This window comes from Trichoplusia ni, chromosome 5 (genome assembly GCF_003590095.1).
Source record: "Trichoplusia ni isolate ovarian cell line Hi5 chromosome 5, tn1, whole genome shotgun sequence".
Taxonomy (NCBI): Eukaryota; Metazoa; Arthropoda; class Insecta; order Lepidoptera; family Noctuidae; genus Trichoplusia; species Trichoplusia ni.
Window position 1 is genome coordinate 12,220,470 of NC_039482.1, and position 20,351 is coordinate 12,240,820.

General features: G+C 35.3%; 5 protein-coding genes across 7 annotated transcripts in view; 3 read left to right on the forward strand and 2 right to left on the reverse strand.

Moving 5' to 3' along the window:
• Positions 1-1,371: 1,371 nt before the first annotated feature.
• LOC113494526 (SET and MYND domain-containing protein 4) lies at positions 1,372-8,490 on the forward strand. The gene is made up of 7 exons (XM_026872908.1): positions 1,372-1,815; positions 2,125-2,320; positions 2,457-2,816; positions 2,919-3,560; positions 3,784-3,999; positions 4,549-4,672; positions 8,190-8,490. Exons 1-7 carry the CDS (start codon positions 1,491-1,493, stop codon positions 8,379-8,381), a joined length of 2,055 nt encoding a protein of 684 aa, XP_026728709.1. The 5' UTR covers positions 1,372-1,490; the 3' UTR covers positions 8,382-8,490.
• LOC113494527 (tctex1 domain-containing protein 2-like) lies at positions 5,692-10,853 on the reverse strand. The gene is made up of 5 exons (XM_026872910.1): positions 10,750-10,853; positions 7,745-7,791; positions 7,442-7,559; positions 6,986-7,135; positions 5,692-6,634 (listed from the first exon to the last, which is right to left on the reverse strand). Exons 2-5 carry the CDS (start codon positions 7,761-7,763, stop codon positions 6,469-6,471), a joined length of 453 nt encoding a protein of 150 aa, XP_026728711.1. The 5' UTR covers positions 7,764-7,791; positions 10,750-10,853; the 3' UTR covers positions 5,692-6,468.
• Positions 10,854-11,239: 386 nt separating this feature from the next.
• LOC113494528 (stress-activated map kinase-interacting protein 1) lies at positions 11,240-15,559 on the forward strand. Its single transcript, XM_026872911.1, has 6 exons — positions 11,240-11,849; positions 12,198-12,581; positions 12,731-13,068; positions 13,274-13,452; positions 13,764-13,902; positions 15,020-15,559. Exons 1-6 carry the CDS (start codon positions 11,512-11,514, stop codon positions 15,217-15,219), a joined length of 1,578 nt encoding a protein of 525 aa, XP_026728712.1. The 5' UTR covers positions 11,240-11,511; the 3' UTR covers positions 15,220-15,559.
• A 2,267-nt stretch (positions 15,560-17,826) lies between these two features.
• On the reverse strand, positions 17,827-19,793 carry LOC113494530. The gene is made up of 4 exons (XM_026872918.1): positions 19,554-19,793; positions 19,363-19,444; positions 19,146-19,229; positions 17,827-18,669 (listed from the first exon to the last, which is right to left on the reverse strand). The coding sequence occupies exons 1-4, from the start codon at positions 19,648-19,650 to the stop codon at positions 18,399-18,401; spliced, it is 534 nt and encodes a 177-aa protein (XP_026728719.1). The 5' UTR covers positions 19,651-19,793; the 3' UTR covers positions 17,827-18,398.
• A 367-nt stretch (positions 19,794-20,160) lies between these two features.
• LOC113494529 (rab GTPase-activating protein 1-like) overlaps positions 20,161-20,351 on the forward strand; it is a 31,102-nt gene continuing 30,911 nt past the window's right edge. For 2 of the 3 annotated variants that reach the window (XM_026872912.1, XM_026872913.1), the window contains exon 1: positions 20,162-20,325. The gene's annotated coding sequence lies outside the window, so the exon portion shown is untranslated. Of the gene's footprint in view, positions 20,326-20,351 lie in introns of all 3 variants that reach the window. The other variant, XM_026872914.1, reaches the window with a different exon arrangement.

The window sequence follows — 20,351 nt, forward strand, 5'->3', positions numbered from 1 at the left end:
TTTCCTTTATATGTGGCTAAGGACCTATCTTGGTGCAAAATTTGAAGTTTCTAAGTCTGCTAGAAGTACCTTAGATTTTTGATGATCTGTCAGTGAGTCAGTGAGTCAGTGAGTCAGTGAGTGACAAAATGGTGTAACTTTGATCGACCGTAACTCCTAAACCATTAATTCAATTGGCATGTAATTTCGAACTTAAGCTTGTTCTAATGCCTACTATTATTCCCCGAAAAGCTAAACTCCTAGCTTTGTCCACGTCGAAGATACAGGGGGGGCGAAACAGCCGCGAATCGCTTCGAGAAAAGATGGTACGGCCGTGCCCGTTTTGCTCGAGACTTGGCAGGGGCACTGCCGTGCCCTCAGATATAAATGGCATTGTATTGAATGCTCAATCGAGATTAAAAACTTATTGAAATAGAAGTTAGACCTATCCACGGCGATGAAAGAAAAAATGTCCAGTACCAAAAAAGTCGAATACTTTTAATTATAGCTCGAAAACGCAGGCACGAGTATAAGTAACGTCGAAAGGCTCGACAAGGAACGACGTGTGTACGTCGTTCACGTTCGACGTACACACAACGCACAACGGGAGCGACGCAAAACGTTAGAATATGTAATATTCTCAAATATGTTTAGGACATGGCGATGAAAGGTAGTTCTGGGACAAACGGTTTCTTACTAACCATACGTTGTATTGTTTAAATATTTGAATAAATGTATTCCGAGACAATACTTTAACTATTCACGAATCAAATGAAACTAAGTTTTAATATAAATAACGATACATTTTTGAACAATGATGTATTTAATACATCAAGGTGACGTGTGGACAAACACGGCGATGAAAGATTATGTGGTTTAACTTTTTTTTTTGGAAAACCTATTAATTCTATTAATAAAATATTTAGTGCTACAGATAGGTTTTTATGTCATCTACCTAAAAAAAAATGTTAGAACATTATAACAATGCTTTTTAGTACCGATTTCATCGATGCCACGCAATTTTTGGGTCCGGGAAATTCACCCATTTAAATCCGACATCAGGGACAACAAAAAAAGGAATACAAGTTCAACCGTGTCCGCGTGTCAGATTGCGTTATCTCCGCAAACAGATGCATTCACTTCTTGTTTTGTTTTCCATTCAATCGAACACCTTTCGAGAGCTTTCGATTTTAATCTGGATGTAGATAACGTTCACTATCGGAAAATTCTATCCGCCTACTTCTGTAGCCCCTGTTCAATACTAGACTAAATATAATAGCGTTTATTTTTATCAAAACTGCAACATTTAAAATGAAATGTAAGTACCTATTGATAAAACTAAACAATTCTATAATGGAAACTGTCTGAAGTGATGAACAGTTCGACGTCCCAAATTTAAAAATAGATGCACGAAGCAGTCCGCTGCGCGCCGGCTCCCGACGTCTTAACCTAAAAGAAAATTATAATAACCATTCATTACAATACATGTGCATCATTTCTAGTTAGCAGAAATGTCTCAAGACAACGAAGGTTTCATCAAAAAGTTCCATGAAACCATTAATGGGTCTCTGGATGACGTGACGAGGAACAATTTCGCCAATTTAGAATCCAACACGAAGCGCGTCTCCTACTTGTGCAGTCTACCGATCGTCAGAAATTACAATCTAAACGACGATTTGCAGAAATGCCAGACAGGCGGCGAGTTTCCAGTGAAAAAAGACTTGGAAAAAGCGCGCCAACTGAAGGATGAGGGGAATAAAGCTGTGCAGAAGGGCGATTGGGCTAAGGCGATGCAGTTATACAGCCAAAGCATGGTTCACATGCCGGAGAAAGAAAGTAAGTGCAGAAGTGATAAATAGAAATTCTAAAATTAAATGTTTTGTATTATAAATCAATTATTTTAAATATTGAATTATTTTTATCCCTCACAACGGGGGGGGGGGGGGGGATACCGAAATAAATTCGTACATAAACATAATCGATCAAGTGCTAGGTACTATAGTAATGGTATCTATGTTTATTACATTCTTACAAGACAAAATAAACAAACATTACATACGTGTGCAGCACGTCACTAACACTGAAGCAAAATTCAACCTTAACGCTTTGAAATAAAGACTCTCTCATCTCTTACATTTTTTTCAGCTGAGGAGTTGTCAATTGTTTTGGCTAATCGTTCAGCGGCCTTGAATCATCTGGAGCAGTATGAAGAGACTTTGTCTGACATACGACGGTGTCTGGCCTTTGGGTACCCAAGGCATCTGAGGTACAAGGTCTATGAGAGAAGAGCCAGGTGTCTGCTAGTTTTGAAGAGGAATCAGGAAGCTATAACGGCTTTTCAGTGAGTTATTTTTACCATATTTGTTATAGATATTTTAAAATAACAATTTACTCAATGCCTTAAAAAAGCAGAAAATTAACATCGGTCACATTACAGTCAGAACTGAAGCTAAAAAAAGTATTTTATTTGTTTTCAGAGATACAATCAGCTCACTTGATGAAGCCACCAAATTGGATAAAGAAAAGAGACAGAAGTTGCGCACTGATTCCAAACTGATGTTGGAGATATTAAACAAAGGCTTAGTTTTAGCTGGAAACCCGAAAGACCCAGAACCCTTGAGGAAGATCCCACCAAAGCCAAAACTTCCTGGAAAACGTAACGCCATATACCCAGCAGCATCAGATGCTATTCAAATAGACTATGATGACATCAGAGGCAGATACGCGACAGCTACTAAAAATATAGAGCCTGGAGAAGTGGTACTAGTGGAGAAATCACACAGCGGCGTCTTGCTGGCAGAATACTCCAGCACGCATTGCCAAAACTGCTTCATCAAGTAAGTAGACAAGAGTGAAACAATTTATATGTTTAAGAAACATTTATAAATAAGCTAAACAAATGATAACATATTACCGGAATTACATTTTACAATTTTCAGGTGCCCGATTCCATTGCCATGCCCGAAATGTCCAAACGTCATCTTCTGCAGTGATGCATGCTTAGAAGTCGCACAGAAATCATACCACGGCTACGAATGTCCGATTCTCCCACTCATTTGGAAGTCAGGATGTTCCATCACCTGCCACATAGCACTGAGAATGATTACGCAACAGACTAAAGAATATTTCACTAAAATTAGCAAGAACTTGGATACAAAACCATCAGGCCAATACAGAAGCGATGACTATAGGAATATTTATCACTTGGTGTCTCACGAAGATAAGCGATCGAAACAAGATTTCTTGCACAGGACAGAGGTGACTGCGTTTTTCGTTAAACTACTGGAAATAAGCGGCTACTTCGATGGCAAACCGAGAAAAAAGCCAGTGCAACTCGATGAGTTGAAAACTATGGCCGTCGATGAGAAATACAAGGATGACGTGGAACTTATCGGTGGTCTGATATTGAAAAACTTGCAAATCTTAAAGTTTAACGCTCACGAAGTATTTGAGCTGCAGTGCCCGAAGCCTAAGGTCGGAAAGAACGTTATCAAGCACGACGGCAAGTCAGTCTTCTTAGCGGGGGCTGTCTTCCCAACTCTTGCTCTTTTCAATCACTCCTGTGATCCAGGTGTAGTCAGGTAAGCTTCATTACTCACTCAACTTAATTAATCATTACTCATATTGTCTTAATGCAACAACCTTTTGATGCAGTTCCTTTAGCCAATTGTTATTTTACATAAGTTGACCTGTTCTCTCCATATGTTCGAAAATTTGACGTTTGGCATTTTTTGACCTTAAAAATCTGCTATTTGATTAAAAAAAACGAATTAGTCGTAGTAGTTGAATATTAATTTTCTACAGATATTTCTGTGGACCTCACATCGTAGTCCGGGCAGTAAAGAACATTAAAAAAGGCGAGGAGGTCTCCGAGAACTACGGCCCTATCTTCACGACTGTTCCCAAGGAGAAGAGGCAAGCAGAACTGAAGGAACAATACTGGTTTGATTGCACCTGCATACCCTGTGACCAGAAGTGGCCTATGTATGAAGAAATGAACGAGAATTACATGAGATTTAAGTAAGTGATGTGGAAATTATAATAATTATAGTGTTACATGTTAGGGACATAAGTAACCAAAAGATCTTTCACGGATGTTCTGTAGTTTGTGTCCTGTAGCGCCATCTATTAGCACCTAAGTGCAGCTCCACCGGTGAACATGACTTTTATATTGAGCCGATTGTTCCCTTGTATGTATGGTCCTAAAACTGGAACAGATACATATCAAGTACGCTATTCAATTCATTAAATCAGATTAGTTATAAACTACGATTTTAATTAAACATTTTATTCTAGAACATAGGTTACAAACATCCTATTGAGGTTTTAGAAGCGTGCGCTTAACTTATGATATTGGCACGATACAAAATATTTGCGTTACTTGTTTACAACGTAGTTAGGTATATTTATATTGACTACCTACCTATATATTTTCAAATAGTTTATAGCTTGCTTACTTAGGTACCTAGATTAATGTTATAAGATGTTGTGGACTAATAAAACCAACACGTTATTATCTAGACTAAATTGCCGTTCATAAAGTAATCAATAACTCGTCTTCCTTTCCAGGTGCGATTCGGACCGCCCCTGTCCGAACGTAGTGGCAGTACCTTACGACTGCAAAGAGTTTATGGTGCAGTGTGGCCTCTGTCAGCAGTACACCAACATACTTAAAGGATTGAAGGCTCTACAGGTTAGTAAATATTCTTGTAGTACCAAAGTGTGTACTAAAGAGTTTGTGCGAATAACTTATGAACGACGATGACTGAACGTCCCCGTAAACGCACTTGAAATGCATGATAGGTTAGCAGTTGAAATCCGGCCAGTCCGTCTGGTATTTAATACATATTCTCATTTTATCTTCTCAGGTCATAATATTTACCTAAAATTCAACAAATATTCACATCATAGGTTGTGTGGTCGACGTTGTTAAATATCTTTAAAACTATTCATTTTATTACCTACTGATGTTGACGAACATTACATAGCACACACAGTTTACATAAAATATACACAACATATACTTAGAAGTTACATCACTATACAAACATTCTAACCAAATTAGAACATTCCTGTATTATAGTAGATTTCCGCGAGAAAACATGTCAAAATTTAGAGTAAACATAGACATGATTTAATAAACATATAAGTGATATATTTTCATGTTGTAACATATATGCTATAATTAAATAGCATATTTTGTGTATTGTAAATTATTGAGAATTGATAAAGTAATTTTTAAATAATTTCCGTGTTAAATGCGATTCCGTGTATTGTCGCTGAAGATTTTTTTATCGTTTATACTTATTAATACTTTATACTAAAACTATAGATACAGGATATCTAAAAAATGATACAAAAATCTTAATCGACGTCGATAAAACAACGTATTTACTTTTGAAACGTATAATATCCCTTAACATTATTTGCTTGTGCAACATCACATTCGGGCAAAGAAGAAAACAAAGAAACTATGATAAACACTTAGAACTCGTTTATTATTGGTCGGTTTTTCTGTCGCCTTTAATTTTCGGTTTATCGTTTGCTATATATTCGGTGGTCGTCTATTTCTTTCAGTATTTCGCTCACTTTGTGGTTCTAAAGGTAGCGTAAATACACTAGATGTCTGTGACTAATACTATGTGGACAAAGAGTAAATAAATTAGTTGTCAAGTTATGGTCGAGGAGGGTGGTACAATAAAACGTTATTAATATCAATATTTTGTACGTTTAATATAAAAAATGGTAACGAACATGATGAGTGATAAGGGACGTTAAATTTAACAAAACCCTTTAAATACAACTTAATGTTTTAAAACTTAAATAACACAAAATTATTACGCTAAATTAAGGGCAACACTTCACACTGTGTCAAAATGTTGTAAGATACAAATATTCACTTAATTGTTTTAAAATATGATCGAATTGGTCTAGGCAAAATTGTAAAAGCCATAATAACTTTGATATTAATCAAATAACAATAACTAAGTTATTTTAAACTTACGTTTTTGTATAAAAACCAAATAATGACGTATAACAATAAACTTCATAATTGGTATGTTTTCTTGGACTATAATTCAAACTGAAAATTTTCTACTAGCTATTATTCAACGCAAGGCCACGTTTCGTATGTATCGTATTTTAGATGTTATAAAGAAACTCATTAATAAAAAAATACATTGAGGCATGAAAATTCCTTAACTAAAATTAGGGCAACCAACAGCAGTTGTTACGTTCCCTTGATTGACGATGCAAGGCAACAAATGAACATGAGGGGGCGAGGTGCACTTGGGGTTTCCTCCCCCCCCCCCCCATTCCAAGTACCCTCAACCTTCTTCTATCTTTAAAAACTCTACTCGTATGATAGGTGGGATGCTTCTCTAGACATTCTATTGCTTAGGTATCTGACACCGGCCAAACAGGTTACATAAACTCCCTTCAAATTAAACCTAGTGACTAAGTCTCAGTCCGTTCACCTATATTTAGTGTTCAGTACATATAAACTCCATACACAGTCGTGTAGCAGAATATAGTTTCGTTTCTATACATGTCGTCCACATAGTCATCGGTCTCGGGGTCCCATATGCAACGCTGGCCGCATTTCACTCCTGCACCCTTCATTTCTATTATCGTTGATTGTACTACAATCTTGTACCTGGAAATCAGAGACATTGACGTAGACAACAAATTAACTGGCAAAATGATCTTTATTTCAAAGAGAATAAGATCGACTATGGAAACGTTCGGCAAATCGATAGGTTGTAATGAAATTCATACCTGATGCAAATCTTAAGTATGGACACCTCAAACAAATATCAGAAAAGATCTTGAATGTACTCATAATTTCTACATTGAATAGAAGCTTTGGGATTATCGGAATTATTGGGTTTTACGAAACTTACACGAAGTTAAATACCTGGCGCAAATGTTAAGTAGCAAATGCTTCAACTACTCCAACTACTTGAACTAAATATACAGCTCTAAGTAACAGAATGCCTAGACAAACCTCTTCATATCAAGCTCCTGCACTCTCTGTCGAATTCCATTGGCAATAACCTTCGCCCAGCGCGGTGCCTGGTCCGACCGATACTGCCGACCCATCAACTGTTCCTGCATAGTTGTCAGGATTATGTCCTTCACGTTGGCAGCTTGGAACCTTATTAATTACACGAAATATTAGTACAGTAGGCTAGACTAGTTCTTAAACATCTAAATTACAAAAAAAAAAAATCGTCTTGCCGGAAATCAGCCTGATGGGCAAGACTCGAAATACTAATATTAACTAAGGGTATAACTGATTAGATGTGTGATAATTTCACGTATTTGCAAAGATGAGGGCAAAGGTTCTATCGCCCTAACATTGAAAATTATTTGCGTGCCATATGACTCACGGGGCAGGGAAATTGTTAACTTTCTTCGCCAACGTAATATTAGTTACACAATTTATGTAAAGAGGTCTTACTTCTCACCGAGTCCTGGTCGCACTTCATATTTAGGAGGTGATAGCGCCCTGTCTTCAACCTCAGAGACCGCTATCTCTATATCACCTACATCAACTACTGCCGCTTCCTCTTCAGCGACTGCAATTTAAAAAACAATCTATTAGTCTATAGTAATATTGCAGTTAATTTTGAATACAATAGAAATTGACATCTAGTTTCCAGTTCTGATGAGGCATTTATTGAATAAAATTTTCAATATTTTTAAATAATGTTTATGGGATATATTTTATTTAATCTTCTATTCAATATTGTATAACACATACCTTCCTCATCATCTGCCATGGTGAAGTATTATATCACTCAACGAAATCTGAAAGAACAAAACATTGTTATTTAGTAAACTAATTGGCAAATTTTTCTATTTGTTGTTGTTGTTATGTTAGCTATAATTTCTGTTCCATACTGCCGTCTACTAACTAAAAAGCAGCTAAGCGCAAAAAGTGTTTTTGGAGAAAACGCAAAAATAAGGGGGAATTGATGTCTCTTGAAAACTATGCAACCTAGGACCGTGGTTACAAGTTATACATGTAGACAAAGTGTTTGTGCACAATATGCTATATATTTCATTCAATCATATTGATTACATTTTATTTAAACGAAACGAAACGACCAACTGTGGCTTAACGGCCTTTTAGTAAGTAGACGGCAGCATACATTAGAAACAGTTGAATGTTTGAAATTTTCTGTAAACACATTATTTGTCCACAGGACACAGAAATGATGTACCGCCTTGGCCGTGCAGCGATGGAGAATGGGCAATATGCAGAGGCTATGAAGAACTTTGTAGCTGTTTTGAAACTATATGACGAGACCTTGTCCCCTCCATACCGCTCATACTATGACTGTGTTCAAGATTTAAGACGCTGTATGTTGTCTTTGGGCAACTATAGTATTGTTTAGTTATCTACTAAGCCTGTGCTTTCATAATTATGATAATAACCAATGAGATTTTTTTGCTGGTTTCATAAGGAGGGGCAATATTTTGGGATTGAGGAGCAACTTGCGTTTTGTGTCAAGCATAGAAATCTAAATAACAAGGTAATAGAAGTGCCAACGCCGCGTGACCTTGTCGCCGCACTGGTGTCTTGGACGACACCAGCGCGCGAACTTACGCTCAGTCGCTCGCGGATCGTCGTCACAGCAAGAACCACTAAAAATGGTGTTTTGCGGCGTTTCTCAGGCTGGAAATTCATCTGCATCGTGTAATAACATAAATAAATAGATAACATTTTATCGGTAAGTAAATTATTGCAGTAATATTGATGTTATTGCAAAATTAAATTTCAAAACATAACCTTCATTATAAACCATATTTATATCGCACCATCCTGCAACAATTGCATTCTTTACTAATCATTGCCTCTGCAGTAAGTGACTTACAGAAATGCACCGTTGTAAAAAGAGAAGTGTATAACGAAAAATAATATTTATCAATGCGATCGTATTTGTAGTGGTACGGCCGCACAAAACTGTCGGAAATAGTGATGTGGTTAAGTGCGGACAAATTATCCAAAATTAACATTGTATACGAAAAGTAACAATTTTAATAGTCGTTTGTTTTTGTGAACATATTATTGAATATATTTTTATTTCAGAATCCCGCAGGTTGCAAATAAATACAAAAGACAAGTGGATGACTACCACGGGTAAACGAAATTGGTACCCTACAACTTAGGCCGAATATACACTATGAAATTAGTTGCATGCTTGATAACTTGCCGCCCGCCGCCCCGCCCGCGCCCCTCTCCATTTTTACGGCTCGGACCGCGCTCGCAACTGAATGTTTCAAAAAGTACGCCTTGCGCTATAGCATAGCATTGAATAAAAATTGCAATTTAAACTTATCCAAATCTCATAAATACCTATTTTTTTATTATGAACGTTTACTAGTCATTCGATACATGAACAGGGCTGCTTTTGTAAGACGACTAAAAAGTCACCGAAAAGACACTAAAAAGTATACCAAACCTACCTAGGTACCAAGTATTTCTTAATAATATTTTTTTTTGTCAACCGACAATTAGCGATTTTTTTTTTTGTAAGTGGGTACATATTATAATGTAATCCATAGAAGAATACAACAAAAAACATTGTCACTCATAATTTCGTCTTTCATTATATTTCGGATCCGTAGTCAATCCCTAGTGTAGTTTACGTAATCACTACAACTAATGCAAAAAAATGCAATGACTGTGTGAGTTAGTAAATCCATACAACGACAAAGTCAACCTTATTGCATTAGACGTACGGCCTAGTATTGTTTGCTTGGTCTTCTCGATGTTAATGTTTGCGTGATTGCGTAGTTATTTGCTGTGAATGTGTTGAAGCCCCGCCCACCGGCGACATGCGTTTCGATAGATCGCCGCGGTGTATGCCATTTCTATTACCTTGTTATTTAGATTTCTATGGTGTCAAGGATAAATGTCAATAGGGATATTTTTAGTTTACTCATGTTTCCTTAGCAACAATGACTCTATTGTAGTGACTAAAATCAATGAGACCCCAACATGGAATATTGATTACATTATAATTAAACCTAATTATTTTAATTGTTAGCTTTTGTTTCAAATGTTTTTTTTAATTCATGTTAATATGTTTATACTTACCAAAGAATTGTTTAAAATGTTTTACTAATTTAGAAATGTAAATAAAATTTTTGAATAAATATGTTTATTTACTACTGTGCAAGTCCATCATTAAGGATTCCTTATGGTCACATTACATGTTTACAAAATGGTTGGACAGGGAGATATGGCACAACTTGAGGGAAGCTTAACTAAATGAAAGCTTAGGTAATCATTAGTATCTAGATGACCTATTGACCGTGAGCTACTGAATCTTTGTAAGTCAGAGTAAATAGAATTGGCCCTATCCACTACAGCAAAAGTTGTTTTTGATCTGGGAGGGTGACAATAATCTCGATAAACAAGTGTAGCAGGCAAGTTAATAAGAACTTATGCTCCTCAGCTATCTGGGAGCTTAAATTTAACAAGGTTCAAGGCCCTTTAGAGTACCCATAATATACTTGTAAAAAGAATAACTACAGTTTTGAAGATGAGAAAACTTCCCTTTCGGCCGCTTGTCCCATAGTCTAACGAGAGGCTAGACACAAAGTAATAATGTAAGTAAAACCTAAATAATATACTTATAACCTAAAAAATACTACTTTTACATTAGAACCTAAATCTGTAGATCAACTATCTATTTTAAAATCTTGTAGAAACTGATCATTTTAGTATATTTGTCAATTTTATTTTATTATCAGTACCTTTTTGAGTATTTATTGCAGTAACTTGATCACAGTTCACAAAAACTTTGTCGTTACTATGACAACACCACGTACAACAAACAAAACAAACCAATTGAATAATATTGAATATATCATGCATGGCAGGCCACAGATTATTAAATACACAATTTCATTCAATATGCATTCAATCAACTATTTTGCACTCCATGCATTGAATGCATGGAGTGCAAAATACTAATTAATCTTGTAATCATTTTTAGCGCAAGCATTCCTTCCTTTTTACTGAAAAAATTACCCAATCCACAGTTTTACAGCACTTTCTCATTATGTAGCTGAAATAAAACCATTCTGTCGACAAACATCAATAAAATTAATAAATAAAAGTGCGTATTTTTTTCGTACCTGATCTATTTATTTTCGTTTAGTTGTTATTTTTTCAAACTTCAGAATGGGTTTTGTTCTAAAATGCAAGACCTGAACACTAATACGCTTTTGTGAATCTGTGAATTACCGTGAAATGTCAAAATATGTGTTTCAGGCAGGAAACAGTATGTTTGTAGCATTATTTAAATATCTTTAATGTTTTTCTATTAGAAACCCCGTATTCCCTTCTCTATTTAATGTTTATTTAATGTTAAAGATTTGGAACTCCTAGGAACGATGACTTGTATCACGCGATAAGCATTTTGTTTGGGAACTGTAGTTTTGACATGTGTTTCAATTTTGGGGATAGAAAACAAGAAATACATTAAAATTGAACTAATTAGTGTTATTTATAATATGGCCACATACGATAATAAGATTTGGCTCCTCAAAAACATTCGAGATGCATTTATTGCGACTGACGACACCGGTTTGTGTGAAATCGTTATGGCTGGAGAAGATTTTTCGAAAGTGTTTCAAAACAAGGCTATTGAAGAGAAAAAGAGGATAAGAGAAGGGAGGTTGATGCAGCCAGGTCCAAGCAAGCATAAGGATGGTATGGGAGATATATCAGAGGAAGAGATAGGCAAAGAAATAGTGACACAGTTTGATCCATACCCTGATATGGATGATAGCGAGGATGATGATCCACTGTGTGGTAGCTACGTGCGGTACGAGGATCTTGGAGGCTACAGGTATGCCGCCTTTTGTACATTTGGTAACAATATTTATGTTGTATGTTGAGTAGTTTCTTATTTGAATGACAATTTGCTTACACCAAAGTAAGTCACAAACACTGAATATAAATGGTAGTACTTACCTCTCAGCCTATGAGCCTTATGCCCATTTTGTCTGTCTCATTCAGTTAAGCTCACTTTGTTTCAGTTATTAAGTGATATTTTGAAATGACCTAGTTTAAGAATATGTTATGAATGTTCCTATGTTAACATAGATTACTTTCATTTACTCATGAAGTAACTTTGTGAGATAAGTTTAATTATGTATCCAAATAGTATCTATATCAATGTTTCATAAATTTCTAGACCAAGATCGAACACAGCACAATGGTTAGACAAAAAAGAACAAGCACTAAAAAAGGCAGCTAAAATTAAAGTTATAAAATGGGAGGATTCATCGCTCACAGCAGACCAGTTGAATGAAATGTTTTCAAAGTTTGAGGTCAAGAAACCTGAGAAACAAAAGTCTTTACTCGCTGAACAGCTTCAGAACTGCCCCAACCTGCCCTATCGTCAGTATTTGGAGTATGCTAAGTTTGATGGTACTGCACAACTAGGACTGCCCACCAAGTCTTTCAAGATCTTCATGACTATGCTTCCTGAGAAGCACCAAGCCTACCCCCTAGTTGTATGTGTTATCGCCAGTGCTAAGATCAAGGATTTAATTGGTTTTACATGCTATAAATACAGGTTAGTAGATTTTCACACATTGTTCTTTGATAATATAATCAAAATCAACAATGATTTGATTTTAAAATATTGCTGTCCTAATTTATAAAAACTATTTTTTTGAAGTCCTCTTGCTTTTTGATATTAATTGAATCAACTTTATTTTTTAGCATTGAACATCCAGACATATCTCTTGAATCTGTGCATGATTATGGACTTTGCATAGCAGAGGACGATGGTGAGGTTGACTGGGCGTTTCCCTGTCTTGATGCCAATGAGCCATGCTCCAAATTCGGCTTCACCTGTCTAGGTTTAGTTGAATTAAAAAGTAAAAGTGCAATGGCCCAACCTCCTTCGTCAATACCAGAGGATGGGATGAGTGGAGCCTTTCATGTGTTCTCAAAAGTCACAGACTCGGGCCAGAGCCATCAGAATCCATCCAGACATAATACAGGCGGAAGTTCTACTTCAGAAGCTGTATTAAGTGCTTTGAAAGCTTTAAATGAAGGTAATGTTGGTACAAATATACCAAGTTTGTTTTTAGTAAGTATATTAAGAATTGAATATTGTGCTGGCTGATTATATACATCTTTGTTGCATGTATTTACCAAACCCATACCCTTGTTCAGTGTACCACCTGTGTAATAGTGTAACAACTCCTATTTTCGCCTTCCCAAACATACTTATTTTATGTCTTCAATTATGGATTACAGGTGGAGATGCAGACACTGGTAAAATGCAATCTCACATATTAGCGACAGAGGCGCCGCAATACAAAGCATATAAGGTGTACTTACAACGCAAAGTTCGGTCTAACACGTGTGTTCAACTCGGCATCTCCCTCTACAGGATAGAAATTGAACCACTAGTCACTAATAAACATGCTTTTTGGGTAAGTCTTGTTTAAACAAAAAATCGGGAGTATAAGTTTCTATATCGCTCTTAATAGATGACGCGTGAGCATCAAGACACGTCGTAAGTCGACACCCGAGACCCCAAGTATAATAGTTGCATTTGTAATTCGTCTCGTTGTTAGTCTCGTCGCTCGCAGCGGACTTTAGTGCAGTTTACCCATCAAGTGCGAGAGGCGAGACAACTCGCGACGCACCATTATACATCACGGAACAATTTTCTATATGTCTTTCTATTTTAGGGACTTGGAGGGTAGTAGTAATTTGTTTTCAATATGGTCTTTTTTTACAGTCAAGGTCAAAGTACTTTCTGCACAGCATAGATTCAGTTGCATGGTGTCAGATATTGGAGACAAGGGGAACTAGAACTACGTTCAGGATAGTGTACTCCCCAAATCATAATGCTGTGTATCACGAAAGGAATAATGCAGGTAATTAAATATCATTTAGTATATGTTATTGCATATGATTCATATAATATTTACTAACACAAAACTTGGTAAATGTTGTAAAGGTGGAGTTATAAAACGTGTATCTGTAAAAACTTCTTTTATGAGTACTTAAATTATTAAAATAAATAACGAACACGTGAAATGTAACCTCCGGTTTCTGAAAGGTACCTGACAATTCAATTACGTTAAATTTTAAAAACTAAGAGCTAATATGGGTGGTTAACATAAGAATTAAATATACGCAAGTAAATTCGATTAGCCAAGAAACTTCTTTGTTATTCAACCTTCCAGAACCAGATTCTGGAAGGTTGAATAAAAAGCGAGGTTAAAACAGTTGGTTGCTACGACCATTACAAATTACTACATTTATTGCTGTGCGACGCCGTTGCATCGAAGTGTTTTGGCCTCAACCTAAAACAACATAAAACTGTACTAATACTTTAATACGAAGGGTTTATCTATTGGCTGTATTTAATATCACCGATTTAGAACACGTGCCAGCGAAGAGGCGAAGTCACCTTGTCATGTGGTCGCGTCAAATGGAGCCATAAAACATTTATTTTTATAATATGCTCTGTTGCTCCATTTGACTCGTCCCCCTGACACATGCTCATCATAGCTACAAACCAACCGCTTTCAAGCAGTCATGTGAGTTTATCTAACAAACGCTTATTAATGCTGTTGCCATACTAATATTTACACTAAGATTTAACAGTGCATATGATTTTTTTATTTTTATAAATGTAGCTGTGCCAAATTGTCATTTTGAGAAGATATTTTTCGACAACTCGCAATTTAGCAATTTCATCCTTGTGTCGCATGTCCTTAGGGGGTTAAGCAAAGTCACATACACAAAGGCGCCCATACTTAAGACAAGCATTACTGGATCACACAAATAAATTCTTGTCCTACGCGGAGATCAAAACCGCTACACATCGCGCTCTGTGGGTTTGGTGTTTTGCCCATACCCTCTCTGATATCGATGCAATCAAAATAGATCATTGTATAGTGTATTTTTTGAAAAAAAAACACTGAAGGGTGTCATTAAAAGTCTCTACCCAAAACTAAACAGTAATTCGAATATCCTGACTTCCAGGTAACTCCACAATGTTCCATCAAAACGCGATATTCAAGCTACACGACTTCGAATGCGACCACGACATGGCTAAGGAAATAGTTGAGAAAGTGAACACTATACTAGATTTAAGGAACAGTCCGTGCCGCCGCGAATACAAGACTGCCAAAGAGAAGAAACTGCAGACTAGAAGAAGTTTCCACACGAAACATTTGAGTTGAGTCTCGTAGACGCACTTGTACAGTGTATTATACTCCTGTTAAAGTTCCTGAAATGCACTCTTAAGATAAGTGTCAAGTGACTAGATACATTATTAGGGCTCGAAGTGCTTCAAGTTACAGTTTTATACATAGGGTGTAGATATTCGTCCCAGAATTATCATACATAGTCGAAACTATATGAAATACCCTATACATGAAATAGCCAATATTATAAGTATACCTAACCGTATAAATAAGTGAAATAAAATTATAAGCATATCCAACTGTTTGAAATTATATAGTTAACATTTGCCAGGAAAAAATATGTTATTATAATCTAGTCCTTTCCTGCTATAAATAATGAATAAAATAGGAAAATGTATGTTATCCTCAAATAATGGCATATTCTCTGTTTATACCTGTTTATTGTTCTGCCACAACTGTCAAGTAGTATGGAGATATTCCGCTAGGGAGATGAGGTTTGAGGAGACATTGGATTTTCGACTCTAATCTCATCCACCTTAGGTTTATTTTCAAACGAACTTGTGTTTGCTCCATTGTTCCTATATCTTACTAGCATTGTGTTTGTTCATTTATTCTGAATTGTATTCCATGCCTTTTACAAATTGCGAAAACCATCTTAATCAACCCCGATAGTTACGGACTCGCCCAAGCTATATGAAGTTCGACTTGTTCAGTATCCGTCAAAGCTTATAATATGGAGTTTTACTACTAATCCAAAAACATTTCATCACCTCACTGCCAAAATGTCCGTCAAATTTTTGATGTAAGGTGAGGTGTTTAGTCTTAGATTATATTAGACTGCAAGTGTAATGTGGAAGGCATATGAAAGTCGCAAATTAGTCAAGCTTGGTTATTGATAGAAGATTTCTAAAGGTGTGTCTAACGGAAACGAAATGGCATAGTCTACTGGAGCTGTCAAGGGATGTACGTCGTTGTCAACAGAGGGCGTTGTTCCACCTTAAATACCTTATGAAGAAGACATTATGAGCTCTTGACACAGGTCTGCTGCCGATGTGCAAAAGAGATGCCGCTACTCGCGTAATACGTCATCTCATTTCCCCAAAGCCAAGGGTACTACTTTAAAAGCTCGCAGTACTTGTTGTTCAGTGTAAGGCACACCAGTTAAACACACCTTTACAGTCCTTGATTGGTTATCGCTTCTGAAGTCCTGTTTCAGGTTTCTAATAGCCATGGATATTAGGTCCATTTGTAAAGTATATGAAGAGCTGTAAAATCTTAGCGAAGGCAGGTGTGATGAATGATAGGCTTCCAGCCATTAAATAAGATTTCGATAACAATACATTGTTTACAATAAAGGTCAATTCACAATATTGTCGTCGAGGTTTACTATTAAAGAATTACTTATCTCCTTTTTTAGCACTCAATATGGTTCTGATAAAAATTATACTAATATACTCAGTATTTCTAATGTATACCGCATTAATTCTTGGTGATCTGTCTCTGTTTCTTGAGGTCTTAACTCGTATTAGACTAGTATTGTGAATTGACCTCCTAATGATTAAATTTTTAATAATTTTGTATCTAGATTTAAGACATTTGTAACATCTTAAGAGTGTTGTGTATTTCAAACAAAGTGTAAATGAGTATTTAGCTTTTAATGTTATGTATTATATTCGTTTAAGTTGTAATAACTTATTTTCGTCCATATTTAAGTTGCGTTTGAATTTACTGAACGTTTATTGTCTTATAGAAATTCTGTAAGATTCATACAAATAGAATGTACTTCAATGTAATATTATTGAAGGTGTATCGGATAGTTTTAGCTGTGATGTCGTTATTTTCTTAAGTATTTCTTAACAGAGCCACAAATACACGTAACTGTCTTTATGATGAAAATTATTGTTGTTAAATTGCAAATAACACTGAAATAGACTTTGGCCTGTACAAATATTCAAATTTCTAAATATTTTTGTTTTGTAATTCAGTGGCTCTGTTACCACCAAAACTGTCGATAAAATTATCATACAAACTCACCTACCTATCACTATCAAAATTAGTAAAATAGTTTTACAATAATATCAGACTTCCGCTCATGGGCCTACCCACCTTTTTAGCCGTGCCGTTGCGAAAGAGAGACGCCGTTTCGTGTGCCTATCTCTCGCTGTCTCACTCAACGACTACAACGGTTTACTTTTAAAGGTAGGGTTGCCATAATGTTGAACAAACTGCCACTGCCAAATATAGCTCAATTTTAATTTGTTTTAATCTATTGCGGCTTTCAATAACTTTTAATATTGCCGAACTGATTTAAAGGCGCGTAAGAAACAAGAATGAATAAATATAAATTATAGCAATGATTGAAACTGAACTTCCAGAATTAATAAGTTGAAACCACTATGCACCAAGGGGTTGTTTTTATATTGATATTTAATGGATTACTTCTCAAATATTCAATGTACAATCTTATTGTATTAATATTTGTATGAATGAAATAATTTATGTTGTGATTATAATGATTATTGTATGAATTTATGTATCATGAATGAAATGTAAATGAAATAAATTGTTATTCATTACTTAAAATTTATGACTTGTGTATTATTTGTTGTATAAGGGACTACATAAAGGTTGACAAAAATAATATTCCACTCTTGTTAGTGTTTTTATTATATTAATTAATATTTACACAATTATTTGATGACATATATGTACAACTAATATCTGCTGATATGTAACAGCTTAGTACTATCATATTCTAGTTTAAATATTGCCAGTCTAAATTATTAAATGGCAACTAAATAGTTTGTTATCCATACTTATTTATGATTAATTAACCATCCTAATTACGATTAATTTGGCGCTAATTATAAATTTACCTTCTATTGCTGGGATGTAAGGGGTCAAGGTTAACTTCCTGGAACCCACAACCACAACAAAGGAATTTTGGTGCAGTGACTGGTATATTAGAGTGGGTCTAAACCCATTGTATTCATTAATTGCACCAAATTTTAGTACTCATATGACTTGGTTTCTGATAATCTTTTCCATTACATCTTTCTCTAAATCTACTCCTCACCACTGTGGTAAGATAAGCAAATCAAAACAAACAAGCATGGCACTGTACATGAAATTTGATGATCTAATTTTAACATTCATCATCAGAAACCAGCAGTCAATCTTTATATAAACTATTTACAATAACAACACTTTATAAATCATTCCACAGGACCGACAGTACTGTTTTCTAGTATATACTCTGTCACTCTGTTGACAATGCTCTCACTCTGTGCCAGTAAAACATTATCCAACTCATTGGATCGTTGGTACAGTGAACGGGTCTCAAGTACAGATTTGTGTAGCTTTTGTTGACTGTCAACAAGTTTGGATATGTTTGGTTTTCCTTTTAAAAATTCTATGTCTTCATTTGATAATGCTGAGTAAGATATTCTTGATCTGCTGGACGCTTTCGCTGCTATTTGGTATTGTCTGAAAAAGAGAATGGAGTTTGTAATTGGGAATTACTTATATGAAAGAAAACAGAACAAAATGTCCAGGGACACACTAGAATACTTGAATACAATCAATTTTGGGCTTGATATGTGTAATGTAATAGATACGAAAAAGAAAACATAATTATATCAGTCTTATCTTTTAGTCCGATTTAGGCCCGATTTTTCAATCATAGATAACTTTTATTTGAGGAATAAATTATCCGTTTAACATTTTCCATACAAAAGCTGTCAAAACATCAAACATTTTTTGAATAAAAGTTATCTGGCGATTGAAAATTCGGGCCTTAGCCATTTAATATATTAACCAACACTTCTTTGCATATTATTGCATTGGAATATTGCCTCCTGTGCATGGGTACTATATGCTTGGCTTTCCTAGACAGAAATTTAGCATTCCATCCATTCTAGAATGTACAAACAGGTTAAAGAAGGTTGTTATGAAATACATACTGCCTTAGGTCATGGTATTTGTTTCTCCTATCATTCACTTCCTTTTTCCACATCTCTTTTTCTGCCATCAGTTTTTGATAATACCTGAAATCAATGTAAACATTCCTTACAACTGAACTCTTTTCAAACCACTTGTATCATTATTATAGTAAAGTAAACATACTTCTTAAAGTTTTTTTAAGATAACATAGAACGCATTTAACGCCAGAAGCCTTACCTCATCATGTCCTCAGATTGTCTATCAGCTACTTCTGATTCTTTCTTATTAGGGTTAATATTTTCTGACATAGTGTGTGGAACTGAAAACAAATATTATTAAATGATGACACTTCATTAAAGTAAAACATTGTACATATCATAATTTTGTTAGATGTATCCTAAGTTTAGTTCACAAGTGTAGAAGCACACCTATTGAGTCTCTTCGTTCGAAAAATGTTGAGCGTCTCCTTCTCGGTGGCGATCGAAAGGACTGCTGTGCTTCTGTTTCATTCATAGAGTTCTCCATTATTATCACTTTAACCACTTCACAGGGGTATAATTAAAACTCTAAAAGTATAAAATACTCAGATCACAAGTAAATATTTTCAAATTCATAAACACGACATGACGTTACAAACGGACGCCGTTCATAACTTTAGTTACGTTTCGATACACGCAAGACGCAGCGTTGGCCAGTTAATGCTTCTGTTGAATTGTTTGTAATCAACGAAAGCATTTTTTCTCTAATTAAAACATGATTAGAACATTTCATTTATAAAATTATAAAAACTAATCACTAAAGCTGCACGATAAAAAACGTTGTTGTCTTGCCATTATAGGCATCATTTGCAATAATATAAAAAAATATTAACGAGAGGATGCCACAGTCCGACGGCTGCTCGACCTAGTTCTCAAACTTGTTTTATTCAATGATGTTTTTAAAATCATTTCTAAAATAATAGGAGCAGTTTAAAGGATGTCTTTAACGTAACGCATATGTTTAAATAATGTACATACAAGTCGTGAAATGGATTTAATTTCGGCTGACATATTTAATTTGACGTTTTGTTTTCTTCCTTCAATCAATTCATCTATCGGTAAATACCTACCTACCTACCGCAGTTTTTTTTATTAATTTATAGTTAAAAAGAGTCGATTGTTAAAATGTTTTGTTCTCGTAAGAGAACCTAAACATCAATGGGTAAGATGTTGTTACGTTGCGTGGTT

Bases quoted from the DNA above. Each gene is read 5' to 3' on its own strand.
- LOC113494526 (XM_026872908.1), top strand. From the start codon at position 1,491: ATGTCTCAAGACAACGAAGGTTTCATCAAAAAGTTCCATGAAACCATT. The intron at 4,000-4,548 runs GTAAGTGATGTG...CTTCCTTTCCAG, and splicing joins GAGAATTACATGAGATTTAA to GTGCGATTCGGACCGCCCCT. The intron at 4,673-8,189 runs GTTAGTAAATAT...ATTTGTCCACAG, and splicing joins AAGGATTGAAGGCTCTACAG to GACACAGAAATGATGTACCG.
- LOC113494527 (XM_026872910.1), bottom strand. The intron at 7,136-7,441 runs GTAAGACCTCTT...GTAATTAATAAG, and splicing joins CGACCAGGACTCGGTGAGAA to GTTCCAAGCTGCCAACGTGA. The intron at 6,635-6,985 runs GTTTGTCTAGGC...TCTGATTTCCAG, and splicing joins CAGGAGCTTGATATGAAGAG to GTACAAGATTGTAGTACAAT.
- LOC113494528 (XM_026872911.1), top strand. From the start codon at position 11,512: ATGGCCACATACGATAATAAGATTTGGCTCCTCAAAAACATTCGAGAT. The intron at 11,850-12,197 runs GTATGCCGCCTT...ATAAATTTCTAG, and splicing joins GAGGATCTTGGAGGCTACAG to ACCAAGATCGAACACAGCAC. The intron at 13,903-15,019 runs GTAATTAAATAT...CCTGACTTCCAG, and splicing joins TCACGAAAGGAATAATGCAG to GTAACTCCACAATGTTCCAT.
- LOC113494530 (XM_026872918.1), bottom strand. From the start codon at position 19,650: ATGGAGAACTCTATGAATGAAACAGAAGCACAGCAGTCCTTTCGATCG. The intron at 19,445-19,553 runs GTGTGCTTCTAC...ATTTGTTTTCAG, and splicing joins CGAACGAAGAGACTCAATAG to TTCCACACACTATGTCAGAA. The intron at 18,670-19,145 runs GTATGTATTTCA...TCTCTTTTTCAG, and splicing joins AAATACCATGACCTAAGGCA to ACAATACCAAATAGCAGCGA.